Source organism: Balaenoptera musculus, chromosome 9, assembly GCF_009873245.2.
Source record: "Balaenoptera musculus isolate JJ_BM4_2016_0621 chromosome 9, mBalMus1.pri.v3, whole genome shotgun sequence".
Lineage (NCBI taxonomy): Eukaryota > Metazoa > Chordata > Mammalia > Artiodactyla > Balaenopteridae > Balaenoptera > Balaenoptera musculus.
In genome coordinates, this window is record NC_045793.1 from 21,987,545 (window position 1) to 22,009,985 (window position 22,441).

At 34.2% G+C, this 22,441-nt stretch overlaps 1 protein-coding gene across 3 annotated transcripts in view; it reads right to left on the reverse strand.

The window, feature by feature from the left end:
* The window catches only part of MKLN1 (muskelin 1), a 359,471-nt gene that overhangs the window by 27,374 nt on the left and 309,656 nt on the right, over positions 1-22,441 (reverse strand). For all 3 annotated transcript variants that reach the window (XM_036863622.1, XM_036863621.1, XM_036863624.1), the window contains 4 exons: positions 8,907-9,054; positions 7,825-7,939; positions 6,231-6,370; positions 1,950-2,052 (listed from right to left, as the gene is read on the reverse strand). In XM_036863622.1, coding sequence (XP_036719517.1) covers positions 1,950-2,052; positions 6,231-6,370; positions 7,825-7,939; positions 8,907-9,054 — 506 coding nt within the window. The remainder of the gene's footprint in view (positions 1-1,949; positions 2,053-6,230; positions 6,371-7,824; positions 7,940-8,906; positions 9,055-22,441) is intronic.

The window sequence follows — 22,441 nt, forward strand, 5'->3', positions numbered from 1 at the left end:
TTCTTACAATGAAAAGCGAAGCTCTATATGCCTCACTAACAGATACTGTAAGTACATATATATACTGGCGCTGTCACCAAGGGATTTCTTTCCCAAAACGAAATCTGTTCACACATTTTTAAACAAAAGAATAACCTTACAGACCAGTAATTCTCAATTTTTTAGGTGTGTTTTCAGTTTTCCATTGTAAAAGAGCAGACAGAGGAGAATCTTAGGGTGAGGGTACTGTTCTAAAAAAGTTTCTAAAGTGATTCTGATACTGACATGCACATGAATAACATCATTTTTACTAACTTCTACTAGGGTTAAACAACTCTTGATAGATACAGCTTTTCAGAAATGGAGTGGAAGTCTGTGGCATACAAAATCACAATTTGATACTCTTCAGGAAAAGAGAAACCCACTACCAAAATTCTTAAAATGACTGTTTGAACTTGAGATACTTCCCTGTCCTGGACTTTCCTACTAGCTTAGCTTTAACAGCAAACTGTTTTCTTTGGCCTACTTGCAACTCACACAGCTGAAATTATTTACTTTGAAATATTTTGTTTTGGTTTGGTTTTAAAAAATAAAAGAAAAATGAATGTTCCCGGATTATAGCCATTTTAGACAGACTATGGTGAAAACACAAGAAAATCCATTTATAACTCTCAAATGCATGGTCTAACAAAATGAACATTAATGGACTCTTCACAACTATGTTCAGTTTATAAGCCATAACAGATTAAACCAAATATATTCTGCTACTTGGCAAAATCGTGACAATTCTCCCTATTTCAAATAGTATCATGAACTGACTGAAGACTCAAGAAAAGACAATTAACTGTCCTTTTTCAGGGGGTTTTAAAGTGTGTTCTGCTGATTCTCCACCTACTGAAGGGTTGTAACCAATACTGAGTAAGAGAACTAGGGCTTATTTTCACAGTAGGCAACTATGAAAGAGTATTTCTTTGTTTTGGTGCCAAGGACATACAGGCTCTTCTGCTTGAAAGTACAATGAACCTGGTGCCTGAAAGTCATTCAGTCTGATACCTGTGTCAATGCTGAACAGAGAAAAACACTGCTTGATGTTGCTATTACAAGGCCAAAGCACAGCAACAGCTAACAGGGAAATAGATGTAAGGAACAGAACTACATATAATCACCAATTCTGAGAATGGAAGGTAAAATGGATTGCAGTTCAGATGTTGCTAGATGAACTATGAACAAGAATAGTTGGCAAAAGGAAGAAGTGACAAAAGGAATCTTAGAAGTTGGAAGAGAGGTTGTAAGACCATGAAACTCATTGCAGGTACATTCACACACTGTGGATATGCAAATATGCCCTAAGAATATTAAATCTTAGAAACAGTTGCTTCCATCCCATGTTATGTATCAAAAAAACTGAAAAGTAATGATCTGTTACTAAGTTCTCAAGCTTAGGGGCTACAGATGAACAAAGTTAGTAGCCTATGGTAAAACTGTACTGCTACAACATTCATATAACTAAATATCAAGCCAGCAAAGATTCTACTCCCACCAACCTCTCTTCACTTTCTCCTTACAATAAAGGAGAGTTTTCTTTCTTCTTTTAGGGGATTTTGGAGTATCAGTAGAAAAAGTTTATACTGAACTTTATGTAACCCTTAAGTAAAAGAAGTATGGAACTATGGTAGAAGTAAAATTTTCTATTTCCTTCCCAATACAAAATCTAATGACTACTTAAAACTTTATACCTGAGAATCCTTTTGAGTGGATCACAGGTTTTTGTGTGACCTGAATCTTAGATTACCACATGCAAATATGTCTACTCAATTTTTATTTCATCTGCTCTGTACCATTTTTAAGATTTTTAGTGTCATCATATTTTCCTCACTTTCCTTTAAACACCCAAGAGCAAAGTCAACAAATATAAGTTAGAAAGACATTTTTTTAAACGTTCAATTTCTGAAGTTTATTACCACCTTTACCTCTTTTGTCTCTTCTGGGTCTGAATGATCCACAGTTATATAAAGATCATTTTGTAGATATTTCAGAGCACTAAGGGGATCCATTTGGGCCTTCTCTTCAAACCTAGAAAATGTAGACAAGAATAATAATTGTCTAGAGTTATGAAAAAACATCAGAAATGTCTTTTAAACCCAGAGTGGAATACTCTGTATCTGAGAAGATATTGTGGATATCTAAAAAACCTGTGTTTAACAATCCAGAAGTAAGAATACTGACACATATATAAATAGTGTACACGTGGAGTCCCTGGAGATGTAATGGTAATGTCAGGCTGTGGTGCTAGAGACTGGATAAGAGCATTTCCGACCCTCCTCTTAGAACTATAAGCTAAGATTAAATCAACTACAAAACATAGTGAATATGTCAAATATTTTATATAACAGAAGTGCAAAATAGCCAAATATGTTTCATAAAAAAACAAGTAGAGATAAAATAAAAATACTTTCCTAGATTTGTGTCATATACTTTCCACTGGAGGTGTTTAACAGATACGTCAGAAAGTGAAATGAGTATAGTTTCTTTTAATGAGTATCATTAACACTGATTAGATATTTTTAATGAGACTATTTCCATGTCTCAGTCAGTAATAACAATAACAACTGTAGCAATGATTTATCAATCATTTGTTTTGTGCTAGACACTGTATCAAGTATCTTACATATATCATTTCATTTATCCTCCCATAACTCTATGATGACAAGTTTATCATCATTTAAAAAAAAAAACAGATGAGGAACTGAGCCTAGTAAATGAACTTGGCCAAGCTAAGACCTAGTAAGTGGCAGAAGTAGAACTAAACATGAGTCTCTCTGATTCCAAAGCTGAAAGGAAACAATGAATTTTCTTAAATTAAAAAAGTCTGCTTGGGACTATATATCTATTTAAATAATGATAATTCCTTTTGTAACAGCATAATTATATATGTATTTATTTCTAATAAACTGGTATGCTTTTCAAAATATTATACAGAAAGAAGACATTTAATTTCATTTGGGAAAGGAAAATAGTGAAGAGCCTTTCACAACTGTGTTCAGCTGATGGCATCAATAATTTCCTATCTTTAGAGCTAATCTCAGTGATAGGGTACCTGGAGGGGCAAAGACTGGCAAAATATTACAGTTTTCTTGTACCAGATAGTACCCTGATTGTCAGCCAGCCTTACAACCCTCAGATGAGAGTCTTAGGTGCATGTTACTCTACCATCTTGTCCAATATGAATTAGACCAGAGTTTTGGCACCTGAGCCAAAAGCAATCGTCTTGAGCTTGATGAGCAATTTATAAAGTGGCCTGGCAGAATTCTTTCCAATAGGGATACTCTCTCTAGGGAACTCTCTCTAAGAAGATACATTTAGAGAATCTGAATGTGAGATACACAAGGACACAAAAAACATGCAAAACACAGAAGGCAATAAGCAGAAGATATGAGATGACAGATTCCTTCTCTTCCTATCCTTCTCTCCCTTCCTTCCTACTACCTAGCTACCTAGCCACCTACCGAAGCCGTTAAGGGAAAGCAGAGTCAGGAAGTAGAACAGGAAAAACAGACAGAAAGAAGCAGAAAGAGAGAGGCTCAGTTACAAGGAAAGCTACTTCAGTAGCTCCTAGCTATCAGAATTGTCTCAGTATCCTAAACAATTCTCCACCAGGCCTCACTGTTCAAGTGCTGAGGAAGCACCTTAATTCTCTGGATAGTCTCATAATAAATTCTTTTTCAGTGAGCTATCCTAAGTATGTCTTTATCCTTGTAACCTGACAACTTAACCAACACACACCTACTGTACTATTAAATAAATCCAGCAAAGGGATCCATTTTCCTGGAAAGTGTGTTCTCTCTTTTCTTTTTTAAGCTTTTTTGTTAGCCTGCAAAAACTTATTACTGGACTTGTGTCTGCAGTCTAGAATTATATTTCAGCCAACAATTCTGCCCTCTACCTAAAGGAACAAGGAACTAATCGTATTAAAATTTTTTTCTTTTGCCCCTTTCCACCCCCAAATCATCAATATATTTGGAAACTTGAATGCTATAGGAAAAAACAGTGGCACTTTATTTTCTGTATTATGTGGCACCATTAAGAACAAAGACACTTTCTTGGCATTCAATATACTTCTCTCCCTCCAAATTTATATTTTAACTAAAATTTATACTTTAAAATTTATATTTTAACTAAATAGTAGCAAATTTCAAAGGTCGATTATTTGCCCAATCACAGAAACTTGCTGCCTTTCAACTTCAGTCACTTTATTTCATGAATCATTCTCACACTCACAAGATTTGCTAGAGTCTTTCATAATGTAATTAAAAATTTAAATAATTTGTTACTGATTATTATTTTCCTTATCCACTTTCATTCTTCACTTTGTGCCTTTACTAGCACAAGTCACTAATGATGTTTTGTACTTGAAACTTAAAACATGCCGTAATATATATTTCAGATTCCTATAAATTGTCATTTCACCTGTCCACTGATAGATTTTTTTTTTTTTTTTTAATAAATTTATTTATTTATTTTTGGCTGTGTTGGGTCTTCGTTTCTGTGCAAGGGCTTTCTCCAGTTGCGGCAAGCGGGGGCCACTCTTCATCGCGGTGCGCGGGCCTTTCACTGTCACGGCCTCTCCCGTTGTGGAGCACAGGCTCCAGACACGCCAGCTCAGTAGTTGTGGCTCACGGGCCTAGCCGCTCCGCGGCATGTGGGATCTTCCCGGACCGGGGCACGAACCCGTGTCCCCTGCATTGGCAGGCGGATTCCCAACCACTGCGCCACCAGGGAAGCCCCACTGATAGATTTTTAAAGGAGAAAAATGACTGCCAAAGATCAAAAATAATAATACTTCTTAGGATGGGTTGGTTGTGGGAAAATGAATAATTCTACTTACTTCCAGAAGGAATGAAAATTAACTTTCTGGAGGGCAACGTATAATTCATCAATTCTATCGTTATCCTACAGAAATTTTGGATAGGGGTGCATATGGAAGTATATAACATTAACTACAGTGTTACTTATAATTGCAAATAAGTTGGAAATAATCTAAATATTCAACAAAAGGAGACTAGTTAAGTAACTTACACAGAGTAGAACACTATGTAGCCATTATAATTATGATTTGTATTTTTATTTTTTACTATGGTAATAAGATGTTTATAATACATCACTCATTAAAAGACATAAGATTCAAAGCAAGATGATTCTTATTTTTTAAACAAACAAAAATTCTGTTTGTGCACATACAATTCAAGGGATACACACCAAAATATTATTTCTGAATGGTGCGATGAGGGATGATTCAATTCTTTGTGGTGGGGAGAGAGGACTTTTTTTTTTCCTTTACTAACCATGGATTACTTTTCTAATTAAAAGCCAGAGGAAAGTGTTTACAAGTAAGTTCGAATTCTTTACATACAGCACTAGACAACCTTCTTTAATCTCTAGTGGGCTTTTGGTCAGGAAATTTCTTTTAAAAGCTCAACTCAACATTCTAACTATAGTTGTTGTATCTGAAGTAGGAAAAAAAAACCATTATGATTGAGAATAATATGCAGGATCTAGCACACAAAATTGCTCATAAATGGTACCTATTATCATCATTAAAAGATAAACTTCTCTCCCTCCAAATTGTAAATTTTTATTACGATCTAACACTACCAGTAACCAAAGGGATAGATGTATTTTTCTACATTTTTCAGCTTATCACCTGCTAAGGCTAAAAAGCAAACATGACCGAGGAGATATATGAAAATGTTTGATTACGTGATTTTGCAATTAAATGGCAAAAGTAATGATGTAAAGCTATAATCATATTTGAAGTTGCATTCTGAAATATCAAATTATAAAGAGATTATTTACTCAACTATATCATCACATTCACTGTTAAGAGAGTTATCAATAGGTCAGTCACATGCCAATAATCTAGAACTGATATAATCTGTAGTGGTTAGGCCTTGAGTTACTTGAAGGTAGGTTCATCACGTTCATAGAAACTTTTTCCATTAACAGCTGCAAAATATCCTTGCTCTATCTTTAATAATTTTTAGCATCAAGATCTATCTTCACTTTGTACCGTCCTTTGAAAGAAGAAAGCAAAAATAAGGAGAACAGGGCATTTACAAAAGTCATGATCTTCACAGTACTTACAGTGTCATGTCACTAAATTTCCAAAGACAAAGTCACACCTCCAAAGCTTAGGTAATACCAACAATAGCTGATAATGCTAAATAAAAGTTTTCAGTGATTTATTTTTATACCTGTGTTTTCTTATGAGGTACTTGCAATGCCTCAGTAAGTAATCTTTTGAAGGCCTACACAATTTCAGTGACCAGAAGTCATCTAATCTCATCTTTGGGGAGCAAGATTTTCCTGGATTCCCACCAAATAAATAATGAACCTGTAATAAATAAAACAAACCAGATTTTTAAAAAATGCATGCATACTCAAGAAACTACGAAAGTCAAAGTAAAATTTCTTCATTTTGGTAGTAGTGTGTAACAAGTAACTTCTTTAGCTTTACTAAAGACTAAAACATTATTACATGTCTACTAAAGGCTGCTTCTGCTTTTCCTCAAGTTTCCATTTTACTTTAAAGTACTGTGACTACTTCCTTAAATTACATTTTCTATTAAAATAAGTTGTATCACCACAGTTACACTGACAATGGAAGACATAAAACAAAAGCAATGATAGTAAGAAGCTATTCCAAGATACTGAGTTTGCTTAGGGCAACAAATAATGGGGATTATCAAGTTAATCAAGTGTTGATCATAATAAAAAAATGATATCTTTTAAAAAACTGACACACAAGTTGAATCACTGAAGGTCAACAGTAACTAGAAACTTTAAAAATTTTAGCATCTTACTTTTGCTTTAGCCTTAATGCTGAATATTTTTAAATGGCATATATGATTTGTGAAATAACTTTTAAAATATTTTTCTATTATTCAATTAATATCAAATAAGAAATGTAAAAGGAATACTATAATGATTTCACTATTATAATTACAGCTTTAGTAATATTCTGTACTCCAAGTGTTAAAGCAGTTCTTGAAATTTTGAAAACATTTATAACCAGTAGTGTTATACAACAAAGATATTATTTATTTCTGTCCTATAGATGGAAATTCACTTATCCTTTAATTTGGGAGACTCTCAGAGAAAGGGCTTTTATTTACTCCCATGGTATCTTTTACCTAAAGTTCTCAAATGATAGAGGATTTAAATAATCATCTATGGCCTAAACAGAAAGAATACAGGTTCTGTCAGTAATTTACTATGTAATCTGAGCCCAATCATTATACAACATGTAAAATTTAAGGAAGAAATAGCTTAAGAAACCACTCTGAACACTTAGGGACACTAAAACTTCAGAATTCAGGACTGTTTTCATAGGCTGATGGAACAGATTATGTCAATCATAGATAGGAAAAATAAAGATAAAAAGACTTCTTACACAATGGGAAAATCTAAAATCAGGAAGTTATATATACCTTTTCATATCATGGAAAAAGGTATACAAGTGCTGAAAACTGTACATCTTCTACTTGAATATTCATATTGTATTGACAGAAACAGTAGGCCATGCTACGTATCAGATCTATGCAGCTAAGAAGCAGCAACCACTGACCATTTTCATAACAAGAAAAGTGTCAGGAACTGTGGACTATGCAAAAATGTTTATTCTCTTAAGGAATTTTAGGGACAGTGATATCAAATGTCTGCTACGTATTCTAGTAAATGTCAGTAATTTTTATTCAAATCTACTTAAAAATAATCAGAAACATATATTTTGAGATTCTTTCCAATTGTACATCACAGAAAGTTTACAGGTCAATGTAGTTAGTATACCTTGTGTAACTCATCGTATACAAGCTGATGGGCAAATCTTGGACATGGTTCTTCCTCCTGAAGACTTTTACTTGGATTATCCTTTGCAGCTTGATCATTCTTATAGACGCAAGACCTGAAAGACATTGCTTTTTAGGCATTCTATCTTAGAAAATTAGCAGCAAACATAATGTTAATACAATTGTAGCAAGGAAATTAACACAATGTCTAATTACCAACAGAAAATTATAAATTTGTTCACATCAAATCTTAAAGTTCTGGTCACCCTCATAAAATAATCTGAATTTGTTAGAACTGAGTTCTGAAGTTCTTTAATGTCCATCAAAAATCTCACTTAAGAACAACCTACTTCGTGTTATAAAACAGGTTCAGCATATATGAAGGCTTAAATCAACGGCTGAAAGAGATACCACATTTATCTATTCACAATAAAAAAGCTCACAACAGACTTCTTTCATTCTTACTGTAAATAAATGTCTTATTTAGAAAATAATAAATTCCTTAGCTGCTGAGCACCACCCTCCATTACTGAATGGAGGAAGTTCTCTGAAGTTCCTGTTTTGGAGAATATTCACTTATGTAGTAATCACAGAACATTAGAACTGGATCCTCTATGTCAGTGTTTTTCAAAGCAAAATATGCAGCAGTTCTGTGAGATACTCTGTGACAAAAGGGTCCTAGTTTGAAAATGCTAAATAATAATGCTCCCCACCTTGCTCTAGTCAAACTGCTTCATTTTATTAAAAACTAAGAAAAGACCTGGGAACATTAAAAATACATTGTTCTCAAGTTTACAAGTAGCAAGTTTTACTTGGTAGCAAAAGCTAGAATAAAATACAATTCTCTTGACTCTCAGACCAAGAAACATCTACTAATTGAAATAATTCAGCGGTAAAATCCATTTGCTGAACATCGCTGTATACACAGGCACCAGTACTGACTTTTCCACTCCCCAATATTGATATTAAAATGTCTGACATCACAAATTAACATAAGCTTTCCATCTCTCTCTTCTTTTGAATAAACCAACAACCTCAAATAAATGTTACACTGTGATTGCAGCACAGACAAGAGTTACTTACCAACTATTCCTTACAATGTCATAAATCCAGAATGAATTTCTGACATTCTCTTCCCTCTTTTCCTTGTCTTTGCTGAGTCCAGATAAGACATGTATTTCATTCAGTTCTGGATCAATGGTTGCTCTCTGTGTGAATCCTGTCATTGGAACTATAAATTGAAAGAGAAAATAAGATGACAGTATTAACATTAGTTAACAGATTAGTACTACTCTATAAAAGATTACTACATCCTTACCCTGCTCTACTTGTGTCCACAGCACTTACCTTCTAACAGACTACATAACTTTTATATTCAACAATAATCAATTGTTTATTGCCTTCTCCCCACTCGAACATAAGCTCTATAAGGGCAAAGGTTGTTTAGTTCACTGTTTTGTTCCCAGTGCCTAAAACAATTGCCTGGCATATAATAGTTACCCAACTATTTGCTGAAATAAATGAATGCTAACTACCAGAATGGAGTTAGAAGGAGGGAAGAGATAGAAAGAGGTATGCAATGTAATCATTTTTATTGAGGAAAAGGGCAATGCTTTATTTAACTGATTTATTACCTGGGTCAGCTCTAATTTAATAGCAGAGACAAAATATTCAAATCTCGACTGAGAAAAACAAAAATTTGATACACAGGTTTCTTCAATAAGGTCAAAGTCATCTAAAATACCTGTTCAAGACCTACAATGAAATGACATAATTTCCAAGAAAAATAAAATAAAATAAAACATTTGGGGCTAAAATATGCCATTTTGTTTTCCTGAGTGGCTCGAATTCCCCAGAGTTAATTTTCTGAGAAAATATTTTATTTCCTGAGAAATCCATTAAATGAGTGATGGTCACTCGGCATTATCCAGTAATTTGTAAAGCACTGATATAGCAAAGGCAAATTTTCTCACTATTATTACTTGGAAATATTAGTTGAAATATAATTTTATGATTCACAACATACTTGCCACAGATCTAAAAACAATGCCACTGTTTCAACACTACATTTGTTTTATACACAATTATCATATGCTGAAAAAGCTAAACAAACATCAGATTGAAGTAAAACATTTCAATCAATCCAGAATACTATGGGAGGAGATGCTAACCACATTGATATTTATTCATCTTTAACTACTTTCGCAGGGCCAAATGATACAATATGTATTTTTTCCTAGTTTAATTCATGGGTCCTTTTACATTCATATTCAATAAATTTGTTTGGAACATTTTAGAGACTATCCAAATGCATCTCACAGTAAATATATTAAAAAATTATACACACATATATAACACAATACATAATTTGTATGCATCCATACACAAATACATTTATCTTTATACACACACATCAACCTAATCTTAACAATAACCTCAACCCTCACAATACATAGTCTTTAGTGGTTATGTAAAACCTGGTATTTTCTAATTAAGCCTTGATAAACTTTCAAAAGTGCCCAGGTTCTGACCTCTGTTCCTCAGATAACCTTGGAAGAAAGATAAAACAGTAAAGAAATGAAATCATTTTCATTAGTGGTAGAAGTAGAGGACATAACTGCCTAAATTTATTGCACTTAAATTTCTTCATCCCGTGTAGAATTCTATAACATGGGTTGACAAACTATGGATTGATCTGACCTGCCTAGGGTCAAATCAGGCCTCAGTCATTCATTTACATTTTGTCTGTGGCTGATTTCACCCCACAATAGCAAGGCTGAGTAGTTGCAAGGGCAATATTACATCTGGCTCTTCATAGAAAAAATTTGCTAACCCCTATTCTATAATCTTTTAAAATGCAAATATCAGAGATGTATGACTTATTATAAATGAATGCAACAAACTGCTTACCTAAAATAAGGACCCACTTAAATATCTTAAATAAGGAAACGGAAATTTCTGAGTGGAATGGAAATCAGTGCAGAGGGAAAGAGATTCCGAATTCTATAAAACGGGGCTGGGTCACCGAGAGGAGAATAAAAGAGTACTGGGCTAGGGGAGGCATGTAAGAATGTTACATGCTTTCTCTTCCATACTGTCACATTTTACCTAGAAGCAGCTTTGTAGCAGAAGAGAAAAATGACAAGTGTTGCTTCTCAAAAATGAAAGCAGTGGGCAGGTTTACAATACTCAGGGAGGTAAGACTACCATGTTTATAACATCTGTACTATAAGTATTATAAAAAATTACTTTGATTATAAAGCGGATTAGAAAGTATACACTTCCCATTTCTTTGATCTTTCATATACAATATGCCTTTTATTCTGCATAATGTTGACTTTTGCCTCAAAGTTATACATTTAAATCTTTTATTGGCTTTTCAAACAGCTTTACAGAATATCATTCACATACCATATAATTCACCTATTTAAAGCATACGGCTTGGGTTTTTTTTTTAGTATATCCACTATAAAACCATCATCACAATCTAATTTTAGAATATTTTCATTACTCCAGAAAGAAACCCTGTACCCATTAGCAGTCATTCCCCATCCCCTTTCACATCTCCCCACAGGGTCACTGCATCATTTGACATGTCTATCAACAATCAGTGTGCAGCACAGACAGGCAAAGTGAGAGGCTCGTGAGATACAAAGATCAATTAGGAGGCTGTTAACAGTACAATGGTGTGGACTGGACGAAGGCAGTAAGGAAATATTAATAAAGAAGCACGGTTTCTATCAGCAAAAAAAGGGAGGAGATGTTATGTCAAAAGTACAAAAATCTCTGGACTGGCTTAACAGAGACCAAGCTTGGAGCAGAAACTTGTGAAAAATAAGAGTAAAAATGTTTCACTGAAACTTTTTCGAGGTATCCAAATATTTTACTCTAAGAATATTCAAATGTAAAAATCTCTCAAGGACAGAATTTCTATTACTCCTTAAGTTTACATACCCTTACAAATATAATTTTTATTGCATACTAATGACAAGGAAAAATGTTTATATATATGTGTGTACGTGAATTGAAGAAACATAAAAGAACATACACCAAAAGATAAATAATAGTTATTGGAGAGGGGGAAGTTAGAACATTTTAACTTTCTATTACAGAATATGAAAAGTTTCAATATATATTGCTTTTATAGTTATAAGAAAAGAAGAAAAATCTAAACCAAAACACAGAAAAAAAAATACATCTGGGTATAAATACTGGGGACTATTAGTAATAAGTGAAAAACTCTCACACATCCTCCCAAATTTCTCATGAACAAAATTTTACATTAATATTTGGAATGCTGTTATTTAGATGGAAAGGGAATTCATAAAATTGTCAAAAGACAGTTTTACTGACACTAAAAACACCAATGTTTTTAAATCATTTAGTTGCAAAACTAAAACTAGGTATTAAAAAGTATTTTTGATTTTTTAATCTAAAATATAAAAATGAAAACTTACATCTGAAGAGTTCCTAAAGATCAGGTGGTTAATTCAAACTTACACTGAATGTATCCATGTTAATGGCTTTTTGCGTAAATTTTACAAATTGTACTGAAGTTTAATTCCTATTTCCACTCCATTTCACATACAGTAACAATTCAAAAAACATTTCAATAAAAAAACGAATAAAAATAATTTTTTCCTCTGATTTGAAAAGATAGATGCACCCCAATGTTCACAGCAGCACTATTTACAATAGTGAAGACATGGAAGCAACCTAAATGTCCATCAACAGACGGAAGGATAAAGAAGACATGGTGTGTGTGTGTATGTGTGTGTGTGTATAAAATGGAATACTACTCAGCCATAAAAAAGAATGAAATAATGTCATTTACAGCAACATGGATGGACCTAGATATTACCACTAAGTGAAGTCAGAAAGAGGAAGACAAATATCATACATCATCGCTTATACGTGGAATCTAAAATATGATACAAATGAACTTATTTACAGAACAGAAACAGACTCACAGACATAGAAAACAAACTTATGGTTACCAAAGGAGAAGGTGGGTGTGGATAAATTAGGCGCTTGGGATTTGCAGATACAAACTACTATATACAAAATAAACAACAAGGTCCTACTGTATGGCACAGGAAACTATATTCAGTATCTTATAATAATCTATAATGGAAAAGAATATAATGGAATCACTTTGCTGTACCAGAAACTAACACAACATTGTAAATCAACAATACTTCAATAAAAAAATAATAAAGTTTTTCATATCTACCTTCAAAAGCAGTCTGGATTTCTCCAAGAAACTATTAAAAATGTCCATTTTCTGTAATACTCTAAATCTAATTTGTTATCTCCTTTGTAAACAGAAGGAAAAAACCCATTTTTCATTTTAAATGAAGATTTTATGCACTTATTAAAGAAAATTAAAATGTAAAAAATTACATGTACACATGCATCAAAGAATTATGGTCTAGCCCTAGTAAGCATTTTAGACTTGAATTTTTACTACTGACAGAAGCTGCTTATGAAATCTAAAGGTTGGGGCTTTTGGTTTTAGACAGAAAACTAAACATTAACTACATTATCCCTCTTTCCCATCATCCCGCTTGAATTGGCAGAAACAATATTCTAGCAAAAAGAAAAACAAAAAAACAGGTCTAGCTAGAGAAGAAGAAAGTATGTCAAGAATGTATCAATAGATAAGAAATTTTGAGGAATCTTGAGAAATAGAAGTTGGGGTTATATGACAGGAAATCACAGCCAAGGAAAGAGAGCCCAACTCACCAGAGATAAAAGATGGAAAATTTCAGAGTAAGTCATCAAATACAAAAAGCAGGAGTAGACCTTGAGAAGCACTCCTGTGGGAGAGCTTCTAATAAGGACACAGGGGTCTAGTCTCAGTTTACGCATCCTATAAAAAAGCCTGCATGTACCATGCATTTATACAAAACCCTCAGTCAGTGTCTGATTTAAGGGAGAAGGCTACTGGGAGAAAAAGACATACAATGCACAGGAAACCACTATCAACTACCTTTCTTAACTGATACAGTCCTTTATTCATAAATTTTAATGTTTAGACAGGAATCACGTGACAATATGAGAAAAAAATCAGCAATGTAAGGAGAGGGACCTAGATGAACAAACAGAACAACAGGAAAAGATAAATCACAGAAAAGAACAGAACTTAGAAGAAAAAACGCAAACTCATTATCCTTGTACAGAGTGAAGAGAACATTACATGTGTAAAACAAAAAGAAGCAGAGTATGAAAAGATATTAAAAAGTAAAACTATGACAAAAAAATGAAATAACAGAATGAAAATAAAATGTGCATAGTTAAAAACAAAGTCAGTCATCTCAAGATAAAATTGATAAATTACCAGAATATATAGCATAAAGATATAGAAATTATGACAGAAATGTTAAGAGATACAGAGGATAAAGCCACTGAAGTAAAAACTTTGTCTGAAAAGAGCACCAGAAGGAGAAATGAAATAATGTAGAAGAAGGAAATAAAGAAAATTTTCCTGAATGGAAGAAAAAAAGTGGGCGTCCTGTTTGAAAGAGCCCGGGGCACTAAGCACATTTTATTAAAAAAAAAAAAAAAAAAAAAAAAAAAAAAAAAAAAAAGGGCTTCCCTGGTGGCGCAGTGGTTGAGAATCTGCCTGCCAATGCAGGGGACACGGGTTTGAGCCCTGGTCTGGGAAGATCCCACATGCCACGGAGCAACTAGGCCCGTGTGCCACAACTACTGAGCCTGCAGGTCAGGAGCCTGTGCCCCGCAACAAGAGAGGCTGAGACAGTGAAAGGCCCACGCACCGCGATGAAGAGTGGCCCCCGCTTGCCGCAACTAGAGAAAGCCCTTGCACAGAAACGAAGACCCAACGCAGCCAAAAATAAATAAATAATAAATAAATTAAAAAAACAAAAACAAAAAAAACTAGCTTGGCTATTAAAAAAAAAAGACTTTATATACATATCTCCTAGTGAAACTTCAAAAATTCAGGAATTAAAAGAAAATTCTAAAAGCTTCTAGAGAGGGGAAAAGTAGGTTATTATATACAGAGGAATAAGTATCAAACTAACATTAGACCTTTTATCAATAACAAAGAATGCTAGAATACAAAATGGAGTAATAACTAAAATTCCTTGGAATATAAAAAGATATGGAACTAAAATTCTATTTCCTGTTAAACTAGCAACCCCAACAATGAGGGCAACATAAAAGAACTTTTGGATCAGCAGAAATATTAAAGTTCATATCAATGACTGCAACTGAAAAGATTCTTTCAGAGCTATTCCAACAAAACAAAAATGAATCCAAGGTAAAGAATGACGTGGGATATAAGAAACCCTGGCAGTGATATATGACACAGGAAAAAGGAAGCTTGAAAGAAAATAAAGACCCATTAGGTCTTAAGCCTTGTATAAGACATTTTGGAATAAAAGTTTTAATAATACAGAACATGTTCTTCCCTGTAAGTCCAATCACAACACCTGAATTTATACGGTGCCCCATTCCCCTCCCCCATCATATTTTCACTGCTTAGAATCGTCTTCAGTCAACAATAAATTTCCTCAAGATAATTTGATCACCACCTCTCACTTCTAGATTTCTCATGAATCTTGCTTTCAAATGGGTTTCAAATATGGGTTTTCATATGTAAAGCTTTGAGGCAAAAATACCTGATAATATTTTATTTTATCCTTGTATGAAAGTTAGGAGGATATAAATTGCTTGGTTCAAAGACATTTTCCTTGAGTATTTTAAAAATTTACTATTTTCTTCCATTCACTATTGCTGTTGAGCTGATACCTAGCTCTCTATCTTCTTGTTCCCTGCAGGTGATCTGCTCTTTCTCTCTGAAATCTTTCAGAATTTCCTTTATGTCTTTAATATTCTTAATTTTACTTTAATAAATATGCCTAGGTATGTGTTCCCCCTTACTTTTCCCATTTAGCATACTATAAGCCCTTTCACCAATCTGAAGCCTTTCATCTTTTCTGAATTCTAGGAAATTTACCTCTTATTTCATCAATTATTTCAACTTCTTATATTTTCATTTTTGTCTTCTCCTGGAATTGCTGTTAAGTTGTTGGTACTTGTACAACTCTTCTCCATATCCTTTGTTTTTCTTTTTTTTACATATACAAGTATCTATTCTCTTTCAAATTCTTTTCCCATTTAGTTTATTACAGAATATTGAGTAGAGTTCCCTGTGCTAAACAGTAGGTACTTGTCGGTTATCTATTTTAAATATAGCAGTGTGTACATGTCAATCCTAAACTCCTCACCTATCCCTCCCCACCACCCTTCCCCCCTGGTAACCGTAAGTTCGTTCTCTAAGTTTGTGAGTCTGTTTCTGTTTTGTAAATAAGTTCATTTGCATCCTTTTTTTTAGATTCCGCACATAAGCAACATCATATATTTGTCTTTCTCTGTCTGACTTACTTCACTTAGTATGATAATCTCCAGGTCCATCCATGTTGCTACAAATGGCATTATTTCATTCTTTGTAATGGCTGAGTAACATTTCATTGTATACATGTACCACATCTTCTTTATCCATTCATCTGTCGATGGACATTTAGGTTGTTAGACATTCCACATCTTGGCTATTGTAAACAGTGCTGCAATGAACACTGGGGTGTTGCTCTATTTTCCATCTCTTCATCTTTTGTTTTTCTTTCCTGTTTCTTCCTGGAAGAGTGCTCATTCTAATCTTTCAACTGATTCCACTAATTCATTTATATCTATTCTATTTATAATATTTGTTGCATTCCTCATTTCAAACATATTTTTCATTTCTAATATTTCCATTTGGTTTTTATGAATTTTAGATCTTATTTCATATTACTAATATGTTCCCTTATATCTTTAACTATACTGATCATGGTTGTTTTAAATTCTTGGTTCATCTACTGTAATAATGCTGCTTTAGATCATGTATGTTGTCAGTTTATTGATTTCTTTTGAGATGTAGTCCTCAAATGTTTAGTTATATTGGTCTGTGAGGTAATGTTTTTCAGGTATCAGCAAGTCCTTCTATCGAGATATGTATTAGGGGACACCAAAGGCCAGGCCTTAACTACCATCAGCACCAATGAGTTTAAGAAAACTGGAGGGGAAGAGTCATCAGGTAGATAGCGAAGCCTAGAACAGAGAACCGGTTTATCACTTCCATTTACTACCACACCTCTATGCAAGGGTTTCCTAGCTTTAAACCCTTTGGAGGAAGTAGAAGGTAGTCTCCCTGGACTTGAAGGGAGAGGAGAGGAAGAAATGAATTACTGAGATGATTACTGAGATCTACCATGTAGATGGTCAGTCCACATCTGTTTTCATCAATCCTTAACTCCACTAGAGTTTCTGCACTGCCATAATGTTGTTCTTTGGATTCTGGTGTAAGTGGTATGGGCTACTATTGCTAGTTTCTACAGTGAAGGAGCAAGAATTAACTCAAGGTATTTTAGTGGAGAGACAGCCTGTATCTCAAACAGTTCCTGGAGGCAGCTGCCTCTCATTTTATTTTTTCAGGATTGATTTTGGGGAAGGGAATCAGTAGCCTGTGTCAGTTTGCCACTTTGCCAGAAATACTTTTCACTTCATAGCATTTTATACTGTTTGAATTCTGCTTTATTAATTATGCACATTGCACTACTTTTGTAATACTTTTATAAAATAAAAACTGGTTGAACAAAAATGGCATTATCAAAAACTAAAAAGACCTAAAGGTCAAAACCAAGAAAGAAACATGTCATATGTCCAACATGTCATAATGATGAATACAGTTTTCTGTATTAATTCTCTTCCCAATAAGAAAACAAGCCTATCTTTTCAATTTAATAGTTTCTAATGGGCAGTATCCACAGGAGGGGGAAAGGATAGAAGATTTGCAACATAGAATATTTTAAAACATTCCAGATTCAACTGCCAAAAAGCTTGACTGAATGCCAAGAATCTTAACCAGTCTTTATAAACTGACTCACCAAGAAAAATTAAGCAAACAGATCAGTAAACAAGATCATATGTTAATCAGGAACACATTTTGAAAGGACAAAATGTCTGAGAAAATAGAGAGTAAGAATCGTACAACAAACACTATTACTGCCAACCTGTTATTTTTATAGTTTTTCCAGGAAATTACAATGATAATCGTTCAACTCTCCTATTTTTTCTTCAGCATCTTTACAACTTGAAATAGGACAGGTAAAAGGGAAATTAAGTAAAATATTTTATCTGACAGTCTGAATCACATTTTTTTTTCCCCTCCTTTTTTGATTTACCTAATAGGAGGAGATTACAAGAATTTGTAACATAAGGAAACCCTATTGGGAGGATAAAAACGTAACAGAAATATATATATATATATATATATATTTTTTTTAATAAATTTATTTATGGCTGCGTTGGGTCTTTGTTGCTGCATGCAGGCTTTCTCTAGTTGTGGCAAGTGGGGGCTACTCTTTGTTGCAGTGCATGGGCTTCTCATTGCGGTGGCTTCTCTTGATGCGGAGCATGGGCCCTAGGCACGTGGGCTTCAGTAGTTGCGACATGCGGGCTCAGTAGTTGTGGCTCACGGGCTCTAGAGCGCAGGCTCAGTAGCTGTGGCTCACAGGCTTAGTTGCTCTGCGGCATGTGGATCTTCCCAGACCAGGGCTCCAACCCGTGTCCCCTGCAGTGGCAGGCGGTTTCTTAACCACTGCGCCACCAGGGAAGCCCAAGAGAAATATTTTTGAAGGCATTTCAATTCCTGAGGAAGATACCTTTTTGCATTAATTCATGAACTAATCTGAACTCTATTTCTGCTTCATGATCCAGTGGACATACATATTCATTATTATGACTTTAATTAAGATAGAGGAAAAAATAATTTTTAGAACTCACAGAAATATGAAATTTAATAAAAACAGATTTCCACAAATTCTCTATTTGTTAGGATATTTTCAGCTTCAAGTAATGGAAAACCTGAATAATGGTAGATTAATTAGCAAATAAAACAAATTTTTGCAAGTAGACAGTTCCAGCATGGTTTCAGCAATTCAACCAAATAACAGTGATAGGTGAACAGCCCTACAATTCTCTTGGCCTTCCACTCATTTCTGAAAGTTGCCAGTACCAGCTCTAAGCATCACATTGTTTTGTAGAGTATTCAAACCAGGGAGGGAAAGGACTCTTTCAGCATCTATTTTCTTAGGGAAGATATTTTCCTCAAATGTCCTCCAGGATACTTTCCTTATGTCTCATTGGCCAGAACTATGTCACATGGGAGGCAGGGAAAGTGAAATAATCTGGCAAAGGATAACAATGACTGTTTTAGACTAATCACTATTCGACCCCTGGGGCTGGGCAACTTGCCAGTAAACAAAATCATGGTTTGGTTAACAAGAAAGAGCTAATGATTATAGGGTAGTAACTGATAGTGTCTGCCACATTCTTATCTTCTAATCTGGGACATTTTAAATGTTGAATGAGATCCTACTCAGCTCTAGCAGTAACTCTAGTTTGGAACTCCTACTATTTATTTTCACTGAAATATAGTTGATTTACAATATTGTGTTAGCTGCAGGTGTACAGCATAGTGATTCTTTTCTTTGCAGATTATATTCCATTATAGGTTATTATAAGATATTGGGTATAATTCCTTGTGTTATACAGTAAATCCCTGTTGTTTATCTAATTTATGTACAGTAGTTTGTATCTGTTAATCCCATATTCCTAATTTGTCCCTCCTCCCCCCTCCCTTTTGGTAACCAGAAGTTTTTTTCTACGTCTGTGAGTCTGTTTCTGTTTTGCATATAGATTCATTTGTATTATTTTTTAGATTCCACATATAAGTGATATCATATAGTATTTGTCTTTTTCTGACATTTCACTAATCATTATATTCTCTAAGTCCATCCATGTTGCTGCAAATGGCAGTAATTCATTCTTTTTTATGGCTGAGTAATACACACACACACACACACACCGCCCGCACCTTCTTAGGCCAATCATATGTTGACAGGCACCTGGGTTGCTTCTATGTCTTGACTATTATAAATAGTGTTGCTATGAACATTGGGGTACATGTATCTTTTCAAATTAAAGTTTTTGTTTTTTCCAGATATATACCCAGGAGTGGGATTGCTGGATCATATGACAGTCCTATTTTTAGTTTTTTAAGGAATCTCCATACTGTTTTACATAGTGGCTGCACCAGTTTACATTTCACCAACAGTGCATGAGGGTTCCCTTTTCTCCACATCCCCTCCAACGTTTGTTATTTGTAGACTTTTTGATGATAGCCATTCTGACGGGTGTGAGGGGATACCTCACTGTGGTTTTGATTTGCATTTCTCTAATAATTAGCAATGCTGAGCATCTTCTCATGTGCCTGTTAGCCATCAGTATGTCTTCTTTGGAAAAATGTCCATTCAGGTCTTCTGCCCATTTTTTGATTGTTTGTTTTTTGATATTGAGTTGTATGAGCTGTTTGTATGCTTTGGATATTAACCTCTTGTTGGTTGCATCATTTGCAAATGTTTTCTCCCATTCCGTAGGTCGTCTTTTCGTTTTGTTGATGGTTTCCTTTGCTGTGCAAAAGCTTTTAAGCTTGATTAGGTCCCATTTGCTTATTTTTGCTTTTATTTCTTTTGCCTTGGGAGACTGATCTAAGAAAATATTGCTACGATTTATGTCAAAGAGTGTTCCACCTATGTTTTCTTCTTGGAGTTTTATGGTGTCCTCTTACATTTAGGTCTTCAAACCATTTTGAGCTTATTTTTGTATATGGATGAGTTTGAGTTTATTTTTGTTTATTTTTGTATGAGGCAATGTTCTAATGCCATTGTTTTACATGTAGCTGTCCAACTTTCCCAACATCACTTGTTGAAGAGACTGTTTTTCCTCCATTGTATATTCTTGCCTCTTTTGTTGTAGATTAATTGACCATTAAGTACGTGGGTTTATTTCCGGGCTCCCTATTCTGTTCCATTGATCTATATGTCTGTTTTGTGCCAATACCATGCTCTTCTGATTACTGCAGCTTTGTAGTATAGTCTGAGGTCTGGAAGGGTTATACCCTCCAGCTTTGTCCTTCTTTCTCAGTATTGCTTTTGCAATTCTGGGTCTTCTGTGGTTCCATATAAATTTTAGGATTATTTTAGAACTTCTATTATTTTACCTGAACCTGGGTTTCTACCACTCATTATTTGCTTTTTGTAAAATTCCAACTAGCTTTTGACATTCAGTGATGTAGTACTTACTGATCTATCTCAGTTGCATTAAGCTACAAAGAATTCATCTCACTGAATAGATCAACCACAATTTATTTAACTGATTACCTATTGGTGGATAATTAAAGTTGTTTCCAGATTTTTTAACTTTTGCAAACAATACCACAATAAGTATCTCTGTACAACTTATTTTTTATGCGTCTGTACAAGTATGTAAGTAGGATAAATTCCTTGAAAAAAATGCTTGGTCAAAGAGTATATGTATTTTGGGCTTCCCTGGTGGTGCAGTGGTTGACAGTCTGCCTGCCAATGCAGGGGACGTGGGTTTGAGCCCTGGTCTGGGGAGATCCCACATGCCGCAGAGCGACTGGGCCCGTGAGCCACAACTGCTGAGCCTGCGCATCTGGAGCCTATGCTCTGCAACGGGAGCGGCCGCGATAGTGGGAGGCCCACGCACCACGATGAAGAGTGGCCCCCGCTTGCCGCAGCTGGGGAGGGCCCTCACACAGAAACGAAGACCCAACACAGCCAAAAATAAATAAATAAATAAATAAAATTTTTAAAAAGAGTATATGCATTTTATATTTTACTAGATATCAACATTCAATAAGTGATCTTTTAATTTACATTTAAAAATTTTTTAAAACGAATGAAGCTGAGCATCTATATAGAAGTAAGTTTGCCAGCTATTTGAATTATTTTTTTCTTTGAACTACCTAGTTATGTCGTTTGCCATTGTTCTACTAGAAAATTACTCCTTTTTTTATTGATTTGTAAGAGTCTTTTGTTTATATAGTAGGATATTAACCTTTGTCTCAGTTGCTAGTTTGTCATTTATTATTTGACATTTAAGTATTTTTCCATATATAATCTTTTAATTTGCAAAAAATCAAACTGAATCTCTTTCTTTATAACTTCTGGGTTTTGTGTCATGTTTGGAAAGGTCTCCCAATCCTAAATTATTAAAAACAATTAGACTTATATTTTTATTTCTTAAGTATAAAACTTGAGTCTACCTAGCATTTTTTGTGATAAATATACATCAATTAGAGTCAGGGTTTTACTTTTTGCTTATTGCCAGGTCTTAAGTGACATTTCAGTGTCATTTATTGCATAATCTGTTTTCCTTCTCTGACTGGAAATGCCACTTTACCATACACTAAATTCTCATATGTACTTAGGGATATTTTATATTATCTGTTGTATTCCATTCCATTAATCTGTACAAAATTGTAGCTTTATAAATATTTGGTAGTATTACATTACCTTTCATTTTCAAAATTGTCTTTAGTGTTCTCAAATGTTTGCTTTTACAGGTGAACTTTAATTCACATTTACTATCGAATAACCTAAATTTTATATTAAAAATGAGATACTTTTATAGGCTTATAACTAGCAAAAACACCCCTGTGAGAGTGAAAGGGGGAAGTTACGGAAAGT